Below are 17,539 nucleotides of genomic sequence, written 5' to 3' on the forward strand. Positions count from 1 at the left end.
TAGGAATTACTGAATCCTATTAAAACTCCTCGAGAAATATACATACACGACAATCACGCGTAACTATAGTGCCACAAGAAATACATATACTATACATGCTTAGAGTGACGGTAGCTCACCGACATCAAGCTTGAGCATGGGTCACATAAATAGCATACAGGTAATCGGCAGATGGGTGCTGTACTCTGATGGCAATTCTATAAATTATCGCATATATAATAGTTTTGGCAGTTCTGCACTCTGATGGAAAATTTGAAAGCTCAATTCAACTTCCTGTTCTATGAAAATGACACTAGTCAAAGTACCATTTCTATTTCCTCGATGTCCTCGATTGTGACAATGACCGCTAATAAAGTCGGTAACCTTTAACATGGAATTGTCAACAGCGTTGATTGAAGTAAGGCCAGTATTATGGGTTAAAAGTGTTGATACATACAAAGACAGAAATGCTACGAAGGAAGCTTGGAATGAAGTTTGTTTGGGGCTGAAAGAAGATTTCAAAACATTGAAAGACTCAGAAAGAAATGTATTGGTAAGTAGGTACACTTATTACTTTCACAGTATATTTGTATTTGTTGAACAGAGTTATAATGAAGATATGAAACTAAGGCAACGAATTTAGTGTACGTAGTTGAATGTCATATTTTTCAAAGCTGCCAAGGAACAGCTTCAACAACCTCAAAATATTCAGAAAATATTTGTCTTGTATGGTTCGCCGAACGTCCACCACGCGTCTCGCTCTCTGGTGCCAAGTCGTCCAACGCTGATATGTTTGTGGTAGCTTCTACTGAAGTTTCTTCGATCGGTAATCCATCTCTGTCCCTTATGAAATTATGTAAGACCACACAAGCCTTCACAATGTCAACTCCGAAATCCGGTTCAACATAAATCGCACTGTGTAAGATTCGCCACTTGTTACTCAAAATTCCGAACGAAGATTCAACAAACCTACGAGCTCTGCTCAGGCGAGAGTTGAAATTTTTTTTTTTGGTCACTTAGCTGTGACCCACCAAAAGGCCGCAATAAGTGCTAATGTAGTGCGAAAGCCTCATCTCCCACCAAGACAAATGGGACAGCTGGACTCTCCGTCCCTGGTAAACCTTTCTGTTCAGGTAGATCAGGAGTGCCTGTAAGAATTGATTTTCAANCTCCGAAATCCGGTTCAACATAAATCGCACTGTGTAAGATTCGCCACTTGTTACTCAAAATTCCGAACGAAGATTCAACAAACCTACGAGCTCTGCTCAGGCGAGAGTTGAAATTTTTTTTTTTGGTCACTTAGCTGTGACCCACCAAAAGGCCGCAATAAGTGCTAATGTAGTGCGAAAGCCTCATCTCCCACCAAGACAAATGGGACAGCTGGACTCTCCGTCCCTGGTAAACCTTTCTGTTCAGGTAGATCAGGAGTGCCTGTAAGAATTGATTTTCAAAATTCAGAGCGCTTAAAAATAGTGGAATCGCTGTCTTTCCCATAGCTCCCAATGTTTACACGTACAAAGCGTAAGTTGGAGTCGGCAACTGCCATCAATACTATTGAATAATAATCTTTATAATTCCAGTACGTGGAACCACTATTATNTAAGTGCTAATGTAGTGCGAAAGCCTCATCTCCCACCAAGACAAATGGGACAGCTGGACTCTCCGTCCCTGGTAAACCTTTCTGTTCAGGTAGATCAGGAGTGCCTGTAAGAATTGATTTTCAAAATTCAGAGCGCTTAAAAATAGTGGAATCGCTGTCTTTCCCATAGCTCCCAATGTTTACACGTACAAAGCGTAAGTTGGAGTCGGCAACTGCCATCAATACTATTGAATAATAATCTTTATAATTCCAGTACGTGGAACCACTATTATTGGGACATATTATTCGAATGTGCTTTCCGTCTACCTCTCCAAAGCAGTTGGGGAAATTGGCATTTCTTTCGAAACCAGAAGCGATAGGTTCCCATTTTTCCTTGGTAGGTACAGGAATGAATTCCGATCGCATGACAGACCAAATAGCTCTGCATACATGTGGGACGATGGTCCTTGCAGTTGATATGCCAGTTCTATATGTGTAATGTAGGTCAGGAAAACTGCAGCCAGTGGCAAGGTACCTGAAAAAAGAGAGAACATTTCTTATTTAGTGTTGATATTTCTTTGTCTCTTTAATAAGTTATTCAATAGTAAAACTCTTCATCCAATTCCTTTCGTATATTTGTTATGTAATTAATTTTTTTCTTAATTAATTTTAATTTTAACTTTATTTTACTTGAATTTCATTACAGGAAAAGAAGTTCTAAAAATATGGAGAAATATCAGAGACGCTTACGCTAGAACTCCTAGAAAAATAAATAAAATCAAAACGAGCAGAACTGTGTCATTCTTTACGAGCAAATACTTGTATGCTGAACAACTGCAGTTTTTGTCTAAACTGCACTGTGAGCGTGAGACACCAGACAGCCTAGACAGTGACAAATCCCCCCCTGCCGACCAGGAACCCTCCGGATTATAAACAAATGATCAGGAAGCTGCATGTTTTAAGAAGCCATCTCCAAGAATGAGATCGAAGAAACGTCGCGTCGCGATCCAGATCAGGTAGAAGTGAGAATGTTGGCAGCGCTGGAAAATGAAAACCCAAACAGGCATTTGTCTTTCTTTAAAGGTGTTATTTCTTCCCTTGAAGAATTTGACGATGGTCATAGAATTTCAGATGGGAGTGTTGCAACTTGTGAGCAACATCAAACGACGCAAGCGAATGAACACCTCCCAATGCGACTCAATGTCCACGTGTGAAGGGCGATACTGGGACCTACAGCAACCGTCTCCACAGGAGAATTTCAGAAGAGTGACAACACCATCAGAACAGTGTGCATCACAGTGGTATCAGAATTTCGGCAGCCAACTCACTCAACTAACTCCTGCTTCCTTCACTGAAAGTTGTCCATCCCCTGCGCCTCTACTTGGTCTAATTCAAACAGCACTTCCGGCTCGTCTGATTTCTGCTCACAATAACTTGCAGACAAGACAGGTTTTGGGATATTGGGTTTTCGGACTTTATCCATAGTCCTGGTTTTAAGATAACTAAGAAAAACACGACGTTTCGGAAACTGGATCTGTTTCCGTCCTCAGGTGAGGGAAAACATATATTCTGTTGGGTCCCCACTGGACCCAGTGATTGAGGCTAGCTCTTTCCAAGGGACCCAACAGAATAGGTGTTTTCCTTCACCTGAGGACGGAAACAGACCCAGTTTCCGAAACGTCGTGTTTTTCTTAGTTATCTTAAAACCAGGAAGATGGATAAAGTCCGAAACCTCAATATCTCTATGTGTTATACGCCATCGTCAGAATCCTATAGTAAGACAGGTTTTATTTGATACTTTTTATAATTTAAAAACATATTTTCCAACATTTGCATATGTTATTCTTTGTAATAAATACTTTTTAAAATTTGTAAAATAAACATTATTTCAACATCTCAAAAGAATATAATTTAACTTACCTTATTGCAAGAGCAAGCATCTGTACGTGTGCAATACAGTTCCTCATTTTGGTATTTTGGCGTTGAACGGTGTTCTTCAGTAGGGCACTCAGTTCATCAAAAAATGAAGCAGACATTCGAAAATAGTTGAAAAATTTGTTTTCGTCAGTTCTAAGTTCCTCAAACAATGTATGGAGCAACCCAACTTCATCTCGCCTTTGACTGGTTGGATGCACCCAGTGCAGCCTTTCCTGCTGTTTTTCTTTTCGGCGTCGGTCAAAATATTACATAGCAAATACGCGCTCTCGGTAGATCGTTCATTGTTCCTTCATCAAAACTGCGATTAGGTGCGGATGAAATCGCTCTAGTGTGAAAAGGAGGTCGTACGGCAATACAATCGTACGACATTTTTTTCGTACTACCGATGTCACAGTGTGTGAACGTGCCCATAGGAAGATGTGATCTAGGTAGGTCAAGAAGAAGATGGCTACATGTCTGAAGACGGAAGGGGCTTATAGACTCAACCTTTGAAGACGGTGATGATGAAGAAACTTTAAGTGGTCCGTGCTTGTTACGAATAAGCCTTATCTTAGTGGATAGCCTACTTTACAAGTAAGCCTAGCAGCTGATGAAAGTCTCTCGGTCTACGTTTTGCAATAAAATTCAACTATGTCGTGTTTCAGCGCAATAGTACCTGCCACCTTCAGACCCCAGGTACCTAGTTATCAGTCAACATTCCTGCTGTGTGGTCCCCTCCAGTGTGGTCATGTATAACGTAGGAATACAGAATCTGAGAAAATTGGAGCGCCTTCTGCGATGTGACGCCGTGTAGTCTGATATATGGAATCTTCCATATCGTTTGTACCGATGTATCAAATCTTACAAGTACATCTTCCCTCCACCTAACCCCCCTTGGCACTACAGCCCCAATGGGCCTAGGCCTACCTCCATGAACTTCTCCGTTCACTTCGGTTTTTCTAGATCTTACACATACGGTAGGACACCTTGGGCGGGTGATCAGCTCGTCGCAAGGCCTCTACATGTACACAAACACAGAGAAAAGTCACACAAACATCCATGCCCTGAGTGGGATTCGAACACACGATCCCGGCTTCCGAGCGAGCGAAGGCAGTGCATGCCACAAGTACATCTGTGTACGCATATGTAAAGTGTGTCAGGAAGTTAACTGCTGCCCCCGACAAGTTAGCATTCCGCTCAACTCAATTGCTTTAAGATATAACGAGTAATGAAGTTATTTCTGCAGTACAAGTCCAGTGAAATTGTTGCGGAAGGATCAGCGTTTTAATAGGTACTCTGCGATTTCTTGGTTCTTACGAGTCGTATTCGTTTTAAGGCGTACGTCAGTAAGTAAAATTAGTCTTATATGGATTTATATTTGTCCATCTGCCTGTGATCTAGCATCAGCTCCGAAATCGCTGGAAACATATATACTTAAAAAGAGTTCTACGTCCTAGGATATAACGCCATGTAGTCCATCCAAATCAACTGACGTTTTGGAGAAATGTGTCACTTCAGGGTCCAACTTCAGGGTGGACGAATAAGCCAAGACAGAAGCAAGCATGAAGCAGGTCGCAAGCTCTGCGTGTTCCTCCAAAAATTTCGGTTGATTTTCAACAGACATGGTGTTGCACGCCATTATATTTGTTGACAGTGACGTCGAATGTACCAATACGGACGGACACATGTCCATCATGCGCAGAACGCGTGACATGAAGTGGAATCCTAGGGCCGCGCCATAGCTCAAGCCGTTAGTCGCTGGCTTCCCACTGCGGCAGCCCGGGTTCGATTCCGGATCTGGTTAAGTGGGATTTGTGGGGGACAAAGTGGCGCTCAGGCAGATTTTCTCCGAGTACCTCGGTTTCCCCTGCTAATCTTCATTCCACCAATTGCTCCACTATCACCCTCACCTATCATCTGGGGCTGGTACAATAGGCCAGAAGTGGCCGCAGTACAAGGGACTTAGTCCCACCTCACTAGCAATAAAAAAAATTGGAATCCCTACAGAAAACAATCTGATGCAACAACGTTTAAACCACTGAAAATGCGTTTTATTGAAATTAGGAAATCCGGACCGTCATTCTAATTTTCCATTTCTCAAAGACTGGGCCAAGACACCTCCAGAGGGTAGAGGGGGTCAAAGCTTTCTTCAGGGAACCGAAGAATACTGGTATGGTGATGTTACATTTACCGTTTATATAAATCTATAAGAAAGGACCACATAAAATCACACACGCACAATATGATAGTGAAAGTACTTCATACACGTAATTAACGCTCATTAGTAACTGTATTTCAAATTTCTAAGTCACATTTTAAGTAATTTCATAGGTTGGAAGAGCTTAAACACTGTATTCACGTCATGGGAGTCTCAGAATAACACAGTTTGCAAAACACTATTCTAATTTATCATAGGCTACAACATAATATGTCTTCACTCTTCGATACTCTATGGAATTCTTGCAAGACGTATCAGCCTACATGTCCGGAGGCATCAGTCACATCCAAAACCAGTTGGAAAGTTCCCATTTCGGCGAAAATAAACTTTCTTCTTGAATAAACAGCGAAGGAAATTCTGCTTTCTGTTTGTTTTCGATGCTTTACAATATTGAAATATCCACTGAAGGATTTACACGTTCTCGTCTCAACGGTTTAGCCTTCAGACGAATCTCCTTCAGGCTATTCTTCCTGCCTTGCCTGCAGAAGAGAAGCAAAGTGCAGTAAAAATGTAACAACCGCTGACGTGAACACATTCTGAAAGAAGAAACATTTATTTACTTACATTAAGGCCGCGCCATAGCTCAAGCGGTTAGTCGCTGGCTTCCCACCGCGGCTGCCCGGGTTCGATCCTGGGTCTGGTAAAGTGGGATTTGTGGTCGACAAAGCGGCACTGGGGCAGGTTTTCTCCGAGTACTTCGGTTTCCCCTGCCAATCTTCATTCCACCAATTGCTCCACAATCACCCTCACCTATCATCTGGGGCTGGTACAATAGACCAGAAGTGGCCGCAGTACAAGGGACTTAGTCCCACCCCACTAGCAATAAAAAAAGTTTATAGACGGTCAATAAGAGCAAGTCTCCGTGAAGTACATAGGAAAATGCCGATAGCTTACCCCAGACGGCAGTGTTGATGTATTCTCCCAGGCTGTAGGCCCAGGCGGCAAGTCCACAGTTCGCCACCAGGTACGCCAGCAGCTGCGGGATACTCATGAGCCGTAGGTACGGGTAGGGCCAGGCGCTGCCCACCAGCACAGTGAGCGCCACCCTGCATGAGGATCGGCTCAGATCAGAAAGCAGATAAAGGAGAGAATAACAAAAACAGGTCCCTAATAGTGACGATGGTTCTTTACCCTGCGGTGAGTGAATCTCGACAGTGAGGTGTATTCGTACAGTAAGACAGCGCAGGCTCTGCAAACTGCTGTGGTGGTATGGCCATTATACATTTGCAGCACACCGAGGAGCAACACTCTGTGTTTGCATGCTGGAAGTGCTATGTCCTCTCGTGGTATTCCTCAGGTCCTCCACGAAAGTGTCGGGAAAATACCGTGAAAAGGTCATGACCGCTTCCTTCTCAAACCCTGGTCCATGGCGCTCCACCAGGTTGTCCGCAGTGTTATATAGCCCATGTAGTATTTTATGACATTTAATAAATAAAATAATTTACTTTTAGAAAAGTTGCGATTAATCATTGTTTAACAATATGTACTTAAATTGGTGAGGTACGCTGTAGCGTATTTTGTTGAAGCACTACGCTACAAGCTGGAATGGCGCGGGTTCGATTCCCGATTAGGTCATTAGATTTCTTTCAATTGACCTAACCCTTCCTCCCGCACTATGACCCTGGGGTCGACTCAGCCTCTAACAGAAATGAGTATCTTCCTGGGGTTAAAGGGCGACCGGCGCGTAAGGCTGATCTCACCGCCATCTGTGTGCCGATTGTTTAGAAAATGTGGAAGCCTCGACGTCTCACAACCCTATGGGCCTCCACGGCATGTACAGGTATAGCTTTATCTCTTTTACGCCTTGTGTGAGAACGTGTCTTTAATCAAAACCTTTATAAAAACGGGTAGCCTGAAATGGGCTGCTTATGTCGTTCGAATGAACCAACAACGATCTGTGAAAAAAATTCTCAATACCAAACTACACGGCAGTGGAGAAAGAAGAGAACAACGATGTTATAGCTCTGTGGGAAAGAAAGTAGAAAAACCTAACCAGGAATAGACAAATATGGCAACATTTTCTAATGAAGTATATGGCTCCAAAAAATGGCCCCTTTGCCAAATGATGATGAAACCAATCGTGCAGTATCAAATGCAAGGATGGATATTAATTGCAAATAAGTGGCCGTGGCCTGTTGTAACGTACTGTTCCGGTATGTATCTGCAGGGACTAAGATTATACATGAAAATACTTCCCACCCTCCACAACCTCAGTCAGAATGGCTGCATGCAAAGAGCAGGAGAATCAACCGTTTAGAAAACGACATTAGTTTGGATGAAGAAAACACGGCTGTCGGATTTTGATTGTTACTTTTATGTTTAATTTCTGGCCAGTTCCCATGGGGAAAGCTGCAAAAAGAAATCGTCACGTTTGTCTTTATGCACGAAACAACTCGATGATCGTTAAACGCTTTTCCATTAAATCTGATATGAGAAAGTTTCGTCGATGTGTTCCAGTTTTATTTAAAATCAGCCAACATTAAGGGGAACTTTACCCTAAGAGCTACATGCGTTCTTAGGCGTGTCTCAAACGTAACTGGGAACGGTCAATATTCCGAGCCAGCGGTTGTGGTGGCAGAAAATTGAACAAAAGTGAGCGAAAGCACCAGAATTTGCGACCCACCATGACGCGTAGGCCAACACGACGACAGTTGACCTCAGTCTCCCCAGCGCGGTCCAGCCAGGATATGTCCTGCAGGAGAGCAGTAGTTCTGCCAACGCGAAGACCAACACGTAGGAATGCAGACTGTGGTTCATCCAGCTAGGCACGAAGTCCTCGTACGCGTGTGTATCATCAATGAGGGCAGGGTCGAACAGCGAGTTGAGGGCCCAAAAGTTGACGCTCACCAGCTGCAGCAGAGAAATTGATAGTATCTCAGCTGGTTCAAGACTTATATGAAATGTCATTACTTTGTGAGATTTGAGGATCTCATAGCAAATTGTATACAGACTTCTGGTTTGTGACGCCGTGTAATTTTACAGATACGTACGAAGTGTCACAGGAACCTGGTGCTTTCAGCTTCAGTTCTCCTACCCTGAAGATGGTAGCAACACATTCCTTTGAAATGATGTAGTGTATCTACCATACCATCCAGTGGCCTCACACCCCTGATGAGTATCTTCAGTTCTTACCGCATTGTCTATATCCTGAGCCAGATTAATTCAGTCTAGCAACTCGCTCAGTGGAGCAGAGTCTTTCTTGATGAGCTGATAGTCGCTTAAGTTATAAAGAATTTCTCGGGCTTTCATGGAATTCGATAGTTTTTACCTTGTCAACAAGAGCCTGTCACTGGTCCCTATCCTGAGATAGATGAATAACTGCTTAAACAAACAAACAAACAGATTAGTAAGGTAAAGTTGTCCCTGTGCTTAAATAATTAATCACTACGCTATGAAGGCGTATGGGAGAGTGGATGTATAGATCCACATTTTCTTGGCCTCAGCACTAACTGGAGTTTTGTGAACTGATTAGTAAATGACTAAAAAATATAAAGAATATGATCTTATTGTATTTCGCATAATATTAAGCAACTGCATAGGCCAATTCGTATTTTAGAAAAAGAAAATTTTAATATTTAATTTTATTTAAGGATGCTCGGAAGGAAAGTGTCCAAAAGGAAGACCAAGACAAAGATGGAAGGAACAGGTTAGAACAGATGTCTCGCACAAGGAATCAGGAACATAGGAGAGTACACTGAGGGGCAAAGGCTTTGGAATGAGAGAGAGAGATGGACAGGCTTTATTTCTAGGCGGTCCGCATGAAGTGGAAACTTGTAACAATAATAAGGGGATTGAAAAGAGTTGACAGTTTGTGTCATGGCCTACAAACCAAATCCGGGACATGTACCATTCAGTTGTTTGCAATCAGAATATTTGCTGAAAAAGAAAACGAGAGAGGGAGAGAGAGAGAAATTAGGAGATCCGCACTTAAGGGGAGTGTAATATTTAAGTTGATTTTAGACAGATAAAGTTTAAAAGAGCCGGTCACGGTAGCCGAGCGGTCTAAGGCATGTACTGTCTTCGCTCCCTTAGAAACCGGGATCGTGGGTTCGAATCCCACCCAGGGCATGGATGTTTAGTTTGTGTGCGTTTTTCGGTGTTTGTCTACAGGTAGAGGCCTTGCGACGAGCTGATCACCCGCCAAAGGAGTCCTGCCGTATGTCTAAGATCTAGTAAAACCGAAGTGAACGGAGAGTTTCATGGAGGTAGGCCTAGGCCCAAATGAGGGATGTAGCGCCAATGAAAAAAAAAAGTTTTAAAATATTAATTTAATTGTGCTGACTCAGTACAGGGATTAGTGGCAAGCTGTTTTGAATGAGGCAAGGAACGCTAGCATTCTAGAGAAGCATGAAAATTCGTGAGCAGCTGTCTCACTACAACAGCTCCTCATCAAGGACTCTGCTCTGTGCATTCAGAAGTAAATCTCGACTACTTACAACTGCTGTGGGCACGACGACGGAAGTGAAGAATACAGCTTTGAAAATGCGGAGTAGTTTTTTCAGCCGTTTCGTAAACACGTTGTTACTTGGTTCAATGACGTCATACGCAAACGCCACAAAGAAATAACCTTGCTGGGCGACCTAAAAATAAGAGAACATCTGAGTGGTAACTATATACGTATAATACCTATTCACCATATACCTCTGTATTTTGCCCAAACACTTGGCTTAAGTTATTCATGGGCCTCGCCATAGCTCAAGCGATTAGTCGCTGACTACCCACCGCGGCGGTCCGGGTTCGATAAAGTGGGATTTGTGGTGGGCAAAGTGGCGCTGGGGCAAGTTTTCTCCGAGTACTTCGGTTTCCCCTGCCAATCGTCAGAATGCTCACATTCGAACTTAGTACCTCCTGAAAAAAAAAAATCTAGAGTGTTACTGCTACGTCAGCCTGCTATGTCTATTCATAATCAGTTTACTACTCAAAGTTACTAATTACAATAATTATATATCTAAGAAGAGATCACCGCAAGGTGGGAAAGTACCGAGTGAATAATTGGCAGCAGCCATTAACACGCTAATTACTGTCTTAAGGGATGTCAGAGGGTGCAGACCCCTACATCACTGGAAGATCATGATAGCTCCATCTTCAGAACAGAAAAAAGTAGGCCCTTGGAGGCGGAAGATTTCTCTGAAATATTGGTATCTATCTACCACACTGCAAAGCATCAAGTACCAAAAAGAAAGGCCGCAGAGGAAGGCAAATTCGTACAAATTAATCTGACCTGGCTCCAAACTGTGAAGAACTGGAGACCTAGCCCCCTGTAGTGGGCCCACAGGAGGTCCGTTCTGGCGCTTAAAACCTCTAGCAATTTGAGTGCGTACAGGACGTCCATGGAGAGCAAGAAGACGACGCTGGCCGCGTAGAAGCACCGAGCAGCGTAGAGCTGCATCGCGCACTGAGCAATCTGTGAAAGTCTGAGCTATTGGACCGCCGCTGGCTGTGGGTCACTGACTCATTGCCTTACTGACCCACTGAGTGATAAAGCAGCTCCATCTAGAATCGTCCTTGAGAAGCTAATTTCAGCTACTCGAGAAAGTGCGGAATATTCATTGCCGTGTTCAGAAGACTTCGTCATTGGTCCCTGTTCTGGGTTCCCCCAGCCTCCTATCCAGTGAGAACTGGGCTCTTTCCCCGGAGGTAAAGCCGAAAGAGCGTGAAGCTGACCATTAGCCTCCACCTTCAGCCACACTTTCACATAAGCCACCATGTCGTAGTGCTTAAATATAGGGACAGCTGTCCCTCTACAATTCCGCGAGTTGCTGTGTTCTGAAAATTGCTTGAAAGCAGGATTACAGATCTAGTAACACCCATAAAACATTTAAGTAATGTCAAGTGTTTGTATGGAGTGGAAAAGGACGACTTTTTTACTTTGGTAAACAAAAGTGAAATAGCTCGATTAGCAAAATCATTAATACGAAATAAAAGGGAATAGAAAAAATGGCAAGCAGACAAAATATTTTCATCGTTAAAAAATGAAATGACCTCATATGAAGCAACATGTACCGTAACCCCCAACTTGAAGATGCCTTTGGACACATACTATAATTTTTTTTATATATATCTCCGTTTGCCGGTCACGGTAGCCGAGCGGTCTAAGGCATGTACTGTCTTTGCTTGCTTGGAAACTGGGATCGTGGGTTCGAATCCCACTCAGGACATGGATGTTTAGTTTGTGTGTGTGCGTTTTTCTGTGTTTGTGTACAGGTAGAGGCCTTGCGACGAGCTGATCACCCGCCCAAGGGGTCCTACCGAATGTGTAAGATCTAGAAAAACCGAAGTGAACGGAGAAGTTCATGGAGGTAGGCCTAGGCCCACTGGGGCTGTAGTGCCGAGGAAAAAAGAAAATATCTCCGTTTATTTGTAAAATCAGTCCATTAAGAACTATAAGTACATCTTATGTAATACTTAATCTAATGCTTAATTACTAAGAGAGAACATGCCGGGGAGAGTAATGCTCCAGTGAGCATTCTCTAGGGATCTATTTCGAGTATGACTTTGTAATGTATGTACTGCGTTTATGTGAAGAGCGTCGTTAGGTCGGTTGGCTTATGCCTTTTCAGTCTTCTGGGCTCGTCTGCATTGTTTAATAATATGGCTGCCAGTTCATTTGGGTGTGCTGTTATCTTGTATTTGTATTTACGACTGATGTTTGTGGTTTCTTGCCGTACTGTGGATATGCCTAGATCGTCATGTAGTAATCTGTTAGGGACGTACCACGGTGCGTTGACTATAGCTCGAAGTAATTTATTTTGGAATCTCTGCAACATTTTTATGTTGGATGTATTTGCAGTTCCCCATAATGGTGCGCCGTAAGTCNGCCGTACTGTGGGTATGCCAAATCGGCGTGTAGTAGTCTGTTAGGGACGTACCACGGTGCGTTGACTATAGCTCGAAGTGCTTTGTTTTGGAATCTCTGCAACATTTCTATGTTGGATGTAATTGCAGTTCCCCATAATGGTGCGCCGTAAGTCCAAATAGGCTTCAGTATTGTCTTGCATACTAGGACACTCTATAATAATTCGACTGACATCAACGCGAAGTGAAAAAATCTGCGCCTGGAATATTTGTCACAAAACAAAGATAAAGACAGTCGGATAGGGTACTTAATGTTTTGTGTGTTTCAAAATTTTATTTTAAGGATGATGACTTTTCAATATTAAATATTTGTTGTACTATCTTGCAATTTTTAAATGATCCTTATTTGACATTTACTTTTGTTAATGTTCTCTTATTCTTCTGATGTTTTCTATTATCAAAATTTATACCTGATAGAGATCAATTTTACTTATTACTGAAATGTATAATCCTGTCAAAATATATTGGTTCATAATAATGGTAATAAACCATATTTTTATCTCATTATTTTTACAGGAAACCTTTGAAATTGTAGCATAAGTTTATCAAAAAAAATGATTTTATGCTCATCAATATGGTCACGCATTATTATTTAGATACACGCAAAAAATATTATGAAAAATACGGAATAAATTAAAATTTCTGTAATTCCCGATAATTCCAGAGAATTCCGATTTCTCACTCCCGAATTCCGATGATTAATATCTATTCGGAATTTAGAAACAGTATCCCACCATTCGAAGCCACGCAGCCCAGCTACTGGCACAGTCGGTAAATGCAGATTTCATCTAGAGGCTTATGGTGAAACTATTCCTTTGGCCTATTATGAAGTACTACGCCTCATTTCACGAATCTGTGTATATAGGTCCATGGATTCCGTTTTGACTAGGTCGAATGTAACCTCAACGTTTAGCATCACCGCCATTTTGAAATGGTTTATTTGTAGGCACGATCATGAATCACCTTCCCACTAAATTCAAAATGGGCAACCATATTTTTCGTTAGTTATCATCAGAAAATTGTGGCGAGAGGCACATGGGCACAGGAAACCAGGCTAAAAACGGGCCTGATAGCAAGCTGTTGCCAGTTGATGATTTATTTGCCATGATACTGAATAATCACCTGCAAATGAAAGATTAATTACTCCCTCTTTTGTGCTATTGCATACCTCATACAGCGCGCTCGTCCATCTTCATTTGTTTCACGTCAAAATGGCGTCGATATACCGGAGCCCGTGTGCTGAAGTCAGTACAAATAACAGAAAACTGTAGCAACGCGTCCACACGTACACACATTGTTGCTAGTGGAGCGTGTGTCTGTGTGTGTGTGTTTGTGTGTCCTAATGTGACAAGTCTCTAACACGAAACACCGATTTCCATTCAACTAGATAAGGTCCATATGCTCTACGAACCAGAGTAGCTTTTGGGATAATAAAGTCGTTTAGTCATGTGAAAATCAACTTACGTTTAGGAGGAACAAGCAAATCTTGCTACCTGCTTCACGATTATTTCTTGCTTGACTTATCCATCGTCCTTGAACATGGAGAAGGTATGTTCTCCCGAAACGTCGATTGACTTTCAAACGGACTGAGAGGTGTTATGTTCCACGATATAGAAATCTTCATTCTCATCACTGTGAGAACCTCAGTTCTGACAATGAACGGCGTACCTAATGTAGGCAACCTTACGGAAGAAAATTTCTTTGTTTGTTTGAATTTCCCACCGGTGTATGAATAAGGGAAGTGCGTTGAAAACAGACACTAACAACATTCTAAGGATGACGTGACGGCCTTCGTCAGCGAGTGTCAATGTGGACGCAATATGTACACGTCTTGCTGCCTTGATGATTCGGTTCGAATCTCAGTCGGGATACTGGCTATCATAACTATTTTCCATGGTTTTCACCAGTGCCTCCATAAGAATTCCGAGAGAATATCCGAAATAGGCCACGATCGCTTCCTTTCAGGTTCTTTCCAATTTATCATCCGTCAGCCATCCTACTGTCCTACGCTACAGGCCTGGTCTGTAAACATTGGTGCAGTCGTGTGAACTTCTGACAAGGAAGCGCAGTTTAATGTAAGTAAAAGTGTAAAAAGTAAAATTATTATTATCTCGTGCTGAATTAATTAAGTACTAAGCTTAGAAGAACAGGGGAAGAGAGTAGGTACAGACCCACGTCCTGTTAACCTCTACACTACACAGAAGTGGGTGGCCAATCTCCCCCAGTTTCCTCTCGGTGAAAGCGTTCTGCATTTCCATGTGAGCGTCGGCAATGCAGTATGTATGGGGGCACGCGGTAGCGTAGTGGTTGAGGCACTATGCTACAAGTCGCGGGTTCAAATACCGATGAGGTCATTGGATTTTTTCAATTGACCTAATCCTTCCGGCCGCACTATGACCCTGGGGTTCACTCAGACTAACAGAAATGAGTGCCAGAAATTAATTAAATAATTTTCATGGGGAGTAAAGCGCGGCCGGCAAGTAAGGCTGACAACCTTACTACCATCTTTGAGCCGATTGTCTAGATAATGTGGGACCTTCAACGCCTCACAACCCTATGGGCCTTCACGGCCTGGTACAGGGATAGCTTTACTTTACTTACTTTTTACCCGGATGTTCATTACCGTGCTCACAAGAGCCTTAAGTAGAGTGAATGAAACATACATTTCCTCCTGGAACACTGCTGCTCTTGGCGAGACCAGAAAACGAAGATACAGGACCCTTTTTAACACACACAGACATATATATATATATATCATGGGGTGTGGGGTGAGATTGAGTCCACTTGGCACTTAGGTTACAAATTGGTATATACACAGTATTTAATGTACTTTCAGTAAATAAACTGGCTCTTAACACACCTCCATTAAGCATAACTTGTTGCCTCTGGATTTTGTTGTTACGAGGAAATGATCCACATTCATTTTAACCGTTAGATGATCTTCATAAAGAGTAGAAAAGAACATTATATGGACGCCATGCTTATTGGTCCGTACGTCCGTCTGAGACTTAGTGTCAGCCCGTAAACATTGCTCCCCCGCAATAAATTTCGACGTTCGAAAAATCCACTAGAAGCTGTCGGAGAACTATAAATGTCCAGTCATATTGATCCATGACGAAATCTGCTTTACACAGGGCAAAACAAAAAAAAATTGATGTGTGCGTAACTTTAATTCACCATTTTAGTTTATCCACACCGCCAGTTCTTATACCTGGCTACGCTCGACAGAATGCGCGATGGGTTTGGTCGAGTCCACTGACCAATGTAAGGATTGTAGGTTGTGTATGGGTTATAGCAAGGCCCTAGACAGAGCTGATCGCCTTCCACTTTTCCCACAATGTAACTGCAGCCACTCCCCCGCAACTTTTCTCCTACTTCGCGCGCTATTTGCTAAGTCTCTTCGTGGACTCACTGCGTTCGAGTCAGGGCAGCAGCAGAAACTGCAACACGTGTTCCGCGGCCACTTTTGTGTTTCTAGCAGCGTCGTATCTGCACGCCTTTCTAGGCCCGACCAAGTTAGAGCGATCCTACACATTTATCTGTGGCTCTGTAAGGGTGTGAAACTTGGCCACTCACGTCAAGGAAAGAAGCACACAGACTCACAGTGCTTGTTAACAGGGTGCTGAGGGGAATATTTGGAAGTATGAGGGAGAAACTGACAGGAGGATGGAGAAAAATACGTAATGAGGAACTTCATAATTTTTACTCTACAAAAAATATTATTGAAATGATGAGGCCAACGAGGATGAAAAGGGGGGAGCATGTAGAAAGCATGAGAGAAAGGAGAAATTTTTACAGAATTCTTGTTTGGATAACTGAAGAGAAACCACTAAGACGGTCTGTATATGGGTAGAGGGATAATATTAAATTGTATTTTAAAGAAAATGGGTCAGTATGTGAATTCTTCTGACTCCGGATAGGGAACAGTGTCGAGCTCTAGCGAATAAGGTAATGAACCTTTTGGATCTGTAGAAAGTGCTAAGTTAGCTACTGTCAGTTTTGCAAACAAGGGCCTCTATTGTGTAGTTGAATGTATATGAATATATAAGGGTTGGACCTTCTTGGCCCTTGCACCGCGACCACAGTGTGTATTGTGTAGTTAATCGTAATTCCGGAAGTGATTATAGCTGATATTTCGGAAAACACGCAGTGCATACCAATGCCATAAAACTGTTTCCAGAGTCCTTGTGGCACGAGAGAGGATGACGCAACATCAGAACAGCAAATTGCTGTGGCCCATATGCACGGCAACTCGCACCATGGAAGCTCTTGGTTGGACTGTGCTCCTAGCGGCTTTGCAAGGTAAGCAGACCCTGCGGGACGGCAGGGTCCCCAGCTCATGTCTGTGGGCACCTGAGTACGTCTAACTGCCCACGATGCTTTAACAGGTTTGTGTTGCCCGCAAGATGGAAACAAACGAGAGAGACTTACGTGTGAGAGAGGGTGGGTTAACTTCGCGCTCCTAGTGTTGCTGACGTATGTCGAATTCTGTGCGTCTCTTACAATTAAATCTAATGGGGGGGGGTTAAATCGTGCAATGAACGTACTGACAAAACTGTCTGTTGCGTGACGGGTGAAGCAGCTTCACAAACTCTTGTTGTTTATTCTCATAGAACATCGTAGAAGATGCTAAGAATATAACACGTTTTGTGTTTTAGGTCCGTGTGTTATGTTTTAGCTGCGTGTTATGTATTTTAGCTCAGTGTGTTGTGTTCTAGCTGCGTCTTTTGTGTTACAGCAGTTTTTTTTTTAGCTCCGTGTTTAGTGTTTTAGTTACGTGTTGTGTGCTTTAGCTCCGCTTCCTCTGTTCTAAACCCCTAAAGTTTTATGTATTTCTTTCTGTTTATTTATTAACTGGGCTTGAAGCGGGTATGTCGCGGAGCTTGGTATTGTTTTGTGGAGTTCTGAGCAAGAACTCTAAGCATAAGGCAATTTCCGCCACCATAAGTCAGGTCTAGGGGATCCAGCCGATCGGAGTAGATCCTGGGGCT

The 17,539-nt window shown here is 42.8% G+C and overlaps 1 protein-coding gene and 1 long non-coding RNA gene across 3 annotated transcripts; one reads left to right on the plus strand and one right to left on the minus strand.

The window, feature by feature from the left end:
* Nucleotides 1-290: 290 nt before the first annotated feature.
* Nucleotides 291-2,527, plus strand: LOC111868113. The gene is made up of 2 exons (XR_002843458.2): nucleotides 291-532; nucleotides 2,265-2,527. It is a non-coding gene; the product is annotated as an uncharacterized LOC111868113 (long non-coding RNA).
* A 3,219-nt stretch (nucleotides 2,528-5,746) lies between these two features.
* On the minus strand, nucleotides 5,747-11,074 carry LOC111868112 (androgen-dependent TFPI-regulating protein-like). 2 transcript variants are annotated; one of them, XM_023858507.2, is made up of 5 exons: nucleotides 10,915-11,074; nucleotides 10,130-10,273; nucleotides 8,317-8,543; nucleotides 6,588-6,739; nucleotides 5,747-6,163 (listed from the first exon to the last, which is right to left on the minus strand). In XM_023858507.2, the coding sequence occupies exons 1-5, from the start codon at nucleotides 11,023-11,025 to the stop codon at nucleotides 6,150-6,152; spliced, it is 648 nt and encodes a 215-aa protein (XP_023714275.1). In that variant the 5' UTR covers nucleotides 11,026-11,074; the 3' UTR covers nucleotides 5,747-6,149. The 2 variants fall into 2 exon arrangements, with proteins under 2 accessions (XP_023714275.1, XP_023714274.1); XM_023858506.2 differs by having other exon boundaries at nucleotides 5,747-6,172.
* Nucleotides 11,075-17,539: the final 6,465 nt, after the last annotated feature.

This window comes from Cryptotermes secundus, unplaced genomic scaffold (assembly GCF_002891405.2).
Source record: "Cryptotermes secundus unplaced genomic scaffold, Csec_1.0 scaffold1440, whole genome shotgun sequence".
NCBI lineage: Eukaryota > Metazoa > Arthropoda > Insecta > Blattodea > Kalotermitidae > Cryptotermes > Cryptotermes secundus.